This window comes from Humulus lupulus, chromosome 4 (assembly GCF_963169125.1).
Source record: "Humulus lupulus chromosome 4, drHumLupu1.1, whole genome shotgun sequence".
NCBI lineage: Eukaryota > Viridiplantae > Streptophyta > Magnoliopsida > Rosales > Cannabaceae > Humulus > Humulus lupulus.
In genome coordinates, this window is record NC_084796.1 from 237,465,260 (window position 1) to 237,472,797 (window position 7,538).

The window sequence follows — 7,538 nt, forward strand, 5'->3', positions numbered from 1 at the left end:
CTCCACCAAGTCCGCCTGAAGATTGCGATGAATGATTCTGTCACGAATTTCAGCATTTCTTTAAAGCATTATCGGGAAGTCAAAAATAGGTCCATGCAATACTTCAACCGTTAAGGTGTCGGCGGGGTCTTCATCATAATTAAAATAAAAAAAAATCTCATATGCATCTCTTTCATCTTCGACAATAATGTTGTGCAATATGATGCATGCATACATAATATCTTTGAGAACATCTCTTTGCCAAAAACGTGATGGTCCTTGTACAATAGCAAAATGAGATTGAAGTACTCTGAATACTCGCTCAACGTCTTTTTTTACCACTTCTTGGCATTGGGAATTTTTTTTTTTTCTCTCCTTGAGGCAGTGGGATAGTTTTAACAAATGTACCCCACTCTGGATAGATACCATCTGCTAGATAGTACCCCTTGTTGTATTGTGTGTCACTTATCGTAAACTCAACTCTTGAAGCTTGCCCTTGTAAGATATCAATGAATAATGGGAATTGATTTAACAAGTTGAGATCATTATTGGATCCTGGAACACCAAAAAATGCATGTCATATCCAAAGATCTTGTGACGCAACTGCTTTGAGCATGATTGTTGGTCTGTCGTGATCACCTCGCGTGAATTGGCCTTTCCATGCAACTGTGAAATTTTCCATTCCTAGTGCATATAATCAATCCTTCCCAACATGCTTGGAAAACCACGCACCTCCCCCATTTAAAGTAAGCGACGAATGTCCCAAGCGTTGGGCCGTCTCAAATATTCAGTCCCAAAAATATCAATCACTCCCCGAAGGAAATTGACTAGACATTCAATAGTGGTGGTTTCACCAATTCGAACATACTCATCAACATAACCGGCAGGTGCTCCGTATGCCAACATTCACATAGGGGCGGTGCACTTCTGTAAAGATGAAAGCCCCCTTCTACCGAGTACATCAAACCTTGTTTGGAAATACTCCGAATGATTTTCTAGATCTTGCACTATGCGTAGGAATATGTGTCTACGCATTCTAAATCTTCTTGGAAATCGATATTCTGTATACACCGGTTCATCGGAAAAGTAGTCATCGAACAAACATTGGTGTCCTTCTACATGACCCCTATCAATGTGGGCTCTCTTTCTTCCTTGCCTTGTTGAGCTACCCCCATCCATGAAAGCTTTGAAATATTGATTACCATGATCTTCAATACACTCTGCAATTATGATATCCTCTAAACTCATATTATCGTATGGATTCGGAGAATTTGGCGAATCCATTGTCGACCTTAGAGTATATGATATTTGGGAATGAAAGATGAATGAGAGAGTAAAATGAAGGATGGAATGTAGAGTTGAGTAAAAGGAAGATTTAAATTTTGTATTGATAGACATGGTGACATATATAGCCGTTAAAATGTAGATGTTAAAATATAGCTATCAATGTAGTCGTTAAAATATAGCCTATCCATGTAGCCGTTAAAATATAGCTGTTAAAAATAGATAGGTGTTCAAATATAGCAGTAATTCACTCACTAAATAATAAGGATAATTTATTCAAATAAAATAAAATACATAATTGTAACTTCCCAAATTACCTAATAAGGCTTAGGGCCTAGATTAGGGGGCCAGAATGGAAAATTATGGAAATTATGTGATATATATGTGTATTATTATTTGATTATGTCAGTTATATTATACTATGACATGATATGCATATTTAGGTGTATTAAATATGCATGCGGGCCCGTTCCTGATTAAAAATGCAATTTTCGTAATTTGGCACGTTATGGGTATCTTTGGCATATATGTGATATATATGTGTGGGACAACATCATTATGAGGATATATTTGGGTTACGAGGTGATCCTAGGGAACAAGCTAGTGGAAAAGTCACAACGGGATTAATACTTGACTCGGGGTGAGTCAAGGGGTATTTTGGAAATTTAGTACATTACCAGGATATTAGGTAATGAGAATGAATATTTGAGGATATTTTGACTATTTTTCCCTTGGGGAAGTTTTTGGGTGCCCCGAGCCTTGGGATTTGTTTAAGGTTACTTAAGCTCGAAGTAACCTCTCAGAACTATAATTCTCTCACTTGACGCTTGTTAGCATTTTCGAAGGAAGCTCGAGTTTTAGAGCTCGGATTCAAGTGAGGATAGAGTCTTAACGATTCTAGGGAAGATTAGAAGCTTGATAGTCGGAGGATCTAACTGGAAAATGGCTCAATCATAGGTAATTCAAGCTTTAAGTTATGAGATTTTGACTTCTTAAGCTTTGATTGGATTGTAACTTGGGTTTTGATGGTTTTGGATTGCTAAGTTGTTTGTGAACTTTGTTTATGGGATTTGGCTATGTTTGGATAGGAATATGGAGAGATTTGGCATGAGACAATCAAAGAAAAAACTGAGTTTTCAGGTCAAGTCGTGACCCTGTTCTTGGGGCCCTACGGCTCTCTTGAACGAAGGAGAAGAAGGTGGCTGTGGGGCTTTTGATCCACGACGCTGATGTAGGCAAGGAAGAGGCTCGGGCTTCTGACTTGAGCGGGCTGCGGCTCAAATGTTTTGGGGTCACGGTGCTTAAGGGATTTTAGGCTTTGGGGAGGTTTTTAGTGCAGGAACTCAAACCTAAGCGCTCGGGATCGATCCTACTACCCATTTTAGTAGGATTCGACGTCCCGGAGGCTAGGACTCGATCTGGAACCCTTTATTTACTTGTTTTTTTATGGGATTCTATACTTGGTTGTGACTAGGTTATCGCTAGGGGCTCAGAATCAGGATCGTGCTTGAAGGTCGTTCATTTGTAACCTGTACTTGGACCAAAGGTAAGAAAACTGCACCCGGTATGAGATACATGTGATTATGGCTTGGCTCGAATGTGCATGATTATGATTATGCTTGTGATTATTGATTAAGCATGTTGAATGCTTTGTATTTGGATATTCGATATATGATATATGTCTGTCTGAATTATCTGATTGAGAAATGCTTGACTTATAAGTCAAGGACGACAATAGCGCGCTGAGCACTGGTTGAAAAGAATTGACTTATAAGTCAAGTACGATAATAGCGCATTGAGCACTAGTCATTTTGGTTAGGCTAGCTAGGAGCGCATCATACACTTGTCCGAGCCAATGGTCGTGGAAAACTCAGCACCAGGTACGCTGGAACAGCTCTAAGGTTGGTTATACAAAGGATAGGGCAAAGGGCCCAAGGGTGACTTATTAGTCCCATATCCTAGGGTTGGGCCCCAAACTTGACTTGTGAGTCAAGGACGGCCTTAGAACGCTGAGTGATGGTCAAAATTCATTGACTTATGAGTCAAGGACGACCTTAGCACGTTGAGTGCTAGTCGAAAAGCATTGACTTATGAGTCAAGGATGGCAATAGCGCACTGAGTGCTGGTTGATATGGTTATGCCTAATTAGGAGCGTGATATACGCTTGACCGACCTATTGGTCGTGGAAAATTATAGCGCCAAGTACGCTAGGCCAACTCTAAGGCTGGTTATACAGAGGATAGGGCAAAAGGCCCCGGGGTGACTTATTAGTCCCATATCCTAGGGCTCGGGACCCCAGTATGATTCATTGATTGTTTATGTTGGGATATTGGCCCATATGACGTTGTAGTCATTTATATGGATGGTATGCATGCATGAGTAGGGTTATTACTGCTAGACATGTGTATTATGATTTGGTAACATGTTATTAACTGCTTATGATCATGTTTAAATTTTCTTGTTGAGTCTTGGCTCACGGGTGCTTCTGTTGCAGGTAAAGGGAAAAGAAAGTTGGATCATCCTTGAGTTGGAGAGCTTAGTTAACGATGTGTACATATGCGGCTTCTCGACCACCACGGCCGAGGTTTTAAAGAGGAACTAGGGTCAAACCCTATTTTGTCGTTTAGGTCAGCTAGTTGTAACTTTTTCATTGTAATTAACCCTTTTAAATGTATTTTGGAATCACATGTATGAAGTAAACGTTTTAGTGAAATGATTGTACCTTTGACCAAAAAATTTAACCCTAAATCGTAAATCATGTTTAGTTACACGGTTATGGCCAAATGACTCGTTTAGCGAGTTTAGCACTATTTGAAATGCACAGTGTAACGGTCCCTGAGTAGTAGGGTGTTACAATAATAATGTGGTTGATAAAAATACATAGCAATTACAACTTCAGGATATTATTCTTAATGTAAGTACACAAGTTTTCATGATCTTTCTTTTGCTTATGAGTCATATGCGACGTGTCCACAATGAGATAATCCATGTATTTTGTCATCCTATTATCTTCTGCCTCTTTCTCCTTTATCACCATCAATTTCTCCAATGCAGATGCTTTCCGTTCACTAATATTTATAAATCTAGTATGTGTGTATTTTTTTCCCTTCCCTTTTCTCTATGTTGCCTTTTGGCCAGTAGAGCGCACATCACGTACTTCATCACCACTGATGTCTGCATTGGAAGAAGAAGCAAATGTCCCTAATTCTGACACCTTTGTTCTCTTACCACCTTTTGGTTGGTACATTGTATTCCATTTTGACTCATCCTTTAGCAATCTCCAACATTCCACAAGCAGAAAATTTGAGTTGTTATTTTCATATTTGTACAATTGATGTGCATTCACAAGAACTTGCTCATCAGCCCAACCACTGTGATGTGCTTGTTGTACTCATTTATAACACCCATTGAAATGCACCACCTTTGATTCATCTTATTCCAATGGTCTTTGCATTGCCTTCCAGTTCTCGCTTGCTCACCTTTTTGGTTGGTGTTGTACTATTCTGCGATCCGAGCCCATAAATGTATAGAAGTTTGGTCATTCCCCACAATGGCATCCTTAGATATATTAAGTCATCCACTTATCAGAATTATAGTGGCTTCCTTGCTCCATTTGACTTTACCTTTATGCCTTGATTCATCTTCATTATGTAGAACTACATTTTCCAACCCTTCAACACCATGTCCAAGTTGGGTTTCAGAGACAGATATCGATGATGTCTCACGATTCAAATCAATACTAGATTTTTCCATACTTTGTCTATAATTTTTTTAAACCATTTCGGGGTTGTGCAAGGAAGGTGTATGAAAGGCATATAGTAATGAATTTTTTGGTGTGAAGAATGGATCTTGTTGGGGCATCTCAAAAGAGCCAAAATTTTGGAAAGGGTAAGAGGAAATGGGATAATTTTGAGAATTTGGAAAACGTTGGTTAAATTGATAATATTGAAATTTTGGATTTTTGGGATAAGTAGAGGGAGTACTTTGAAAATTTTGTTTGAAATAAGAATATTGAAAATTTGGATTTTGGGGGTTGGTATGTGGAGAATATGATGAATGTAATGCCCTGGATAACCAAGACCGTTACACTATGTAGTTGAAATAGTGCAAGACTTGCTAGTCAAGTCATTTGAATAAAAACGTGATCCTAAGGTCAACCATCAGATTAGGGTTAAAAGATTTTGAGCATAACAATTAATTTTCATTAAAACAGATGTTTAAGACATGGGATCCCAAAAACAGGGTACAAGTGATAGTTATAGTTCTTAACAGTTTAAATCCAAATAACAACCACTCTGATAGCAAAATACAAGTTTTAGGCCTCTGTCCCTGTACTTTTCCTCTGCCGTGGCGGTCGAGCAGCTGATTATATACACTCCGCCCCCAGAGCTCTCCAACTCATGGTTGGTCCAGCTTCCCTTTCCCTTTACCTGCACCACGGAACACTCGTGAGCCAAGACCCAACAAGAAAACCAGAAACAGCAAACACATGTAACAACAAGAATATGCAATTAAGCTTAACTCGTTCAAACATAAAACAGGGTACAAATTTTCAACTAATCTATGATAATCACATAATCTCAAGTTCTCAAATAATCAGGATTAGCACACTTAGGCCAAGCCCCTTGTTGATCTAGCTGGCCCAGGCTCGCTTAGGCCATGCCGCGCTCAGCACGCTTACCATCAACCCCAGCTCCCTTAGGCCGATCCTTCTTGTATATCACACCAATCTTATAAGCACAACGTAGAAGAAATCAATAGTTTGGAATCTCAATTCTTTTCACAACCATGCAAGGGTGCAGCTTTCTTACCTTGAATTTCAAACGAAAGGTACAGAATGATCCCGAGCATGACCCTCAGTCCTTAGCCTTGGCCATAAACCTAGTCACATTGGCCAATGGGTAATCATCAACTTCTAATCCAAATAAATAATTAGGAGACAAAATCTAGCCTCTATGATCTTAATTTCTACTAAACTGGGTAGTAGAAATTATCCCGAGCGCCTAGGTTTGAACCCCCGAGCCTCACCAATTCTAGAAACCAACCTAAGGAAAAAACTCCTAGGTAGGCCACGACTTGACCCTAAGGACCACCCCCCCCCCCCCCCCAAGTCAGAGAGCCACCTTCAAGCATCAAAGGGAGGCGGGCCATGACTTGCCCCCTAAAGTCGCAGCGCACCCTCAAATCAGAGAGCTACCCAAGGTCCTCTGGGCACGCGGGTCGTGGTGCCCCTGAGTTGGATCGCGACTCGCCCCCATTAACTCAAAATCTCTAAGTTTTCTCCACTTCTTTCTAGCCAAAACTTCTAAGATACAAACCTAACAAACTCCCCAACCAAAATCAGTACTCAGCTACGAGTTTAGGCCTTTTAATCACCCAACTTAAACACCAAAATCTTAACAATTATACTAAGGTTAATACCCCAACTCAGTAGAAACCCATCCCCAAATACCCAGCTCAATTCTACTCAAATGATTAAAATTTCCCTAACATAACAAAGACAAAACTTTACCTCAATGGTTGTTGAATCCTTTCAATCCAGCCTCAACTTCAAACCTCAAGCTCCAAGTCCCAGCCAAACCCTCTGGTTTCCAAAGCTTCAATTCTTCCAAATTCCTTCCAAAATTCTAGCCTCAAGCCTAAGTTATTCTGCCCTTTTTCCTTGGCTTCAAAGTGTAAAGAGAAGGAGAGTGAGAGAAAAAGTACGTGAGAGAGAGAGAGAGAGGTGAGAGTTCTAGGTAATTTTGGCTAAGTTTGGAATCCTAAAAAATATTACCTTTACCCTCTAAAAAGACCATTTTGCCCTTCTAAGCTTATTAATCTTCTAAGGGTACTAAGGGGTAAAACGATCATTCCACTTCCAGTTCCCGCTAACTCCTCAAGTGTTCCTACTAATAACCAATTAACCCCGTCATGTCCAGTTAATTACCAAATACTTATTCAATATCTAATAAATCCCAAAATATTCTCTAAATTTCCAAAAATACCCCTAGGCTCCCCTCAAGCCGGGTATTAAACCCCGCTGTGACTATTTCACTAATCTGCTCACTAGGACCATCTCGAGCCATATGCTGCAAATATATCCACATAATAATGTGGTCTCAACAATTTATCACATATAATCACATTTATGTCCTCAACGAACAAAAATTACAAATATGCCCTTATAAGCTATAAATGGCCCACACGCATATTTAGTACTCATAAACATGCTTATAACATACTCATATAATCATATTAATCATGCATGCCATGTAATGATGCATTTAACCAAT

At 39.6% G+C, this 7,538-nt stretch overlaps 1 protein-coding gene across 1 annotated transcript; it reads right to left on the reverse strand.

Moving 5' to 3' along the window:
- Positions 1-885: 885 nt before the first annotated feature.
- Positions 886-1,263, reverse strand: LOC133833032 (uncharacterized). Its single transcript, XM_062263295.1, has one exon. It carries the CDS (start codon positions 1,261-1,263, stop codon positions 886-888), a length of 378 nt encoding a protein of 125 aa, XP_062119279.1.
- Positions 1,264-7,538: the final 6,275 nt, after the last annotated feature.

Excerpts from the sequence above, each read along its gene's own strand:
- LOC133833032 (XM_062263295.1), bottom strand. The coding sequence starts at position 1,263 with ATGGATTCGCCAAATTCTCCGAATCCATACGATAATATGAGTTTAGAG.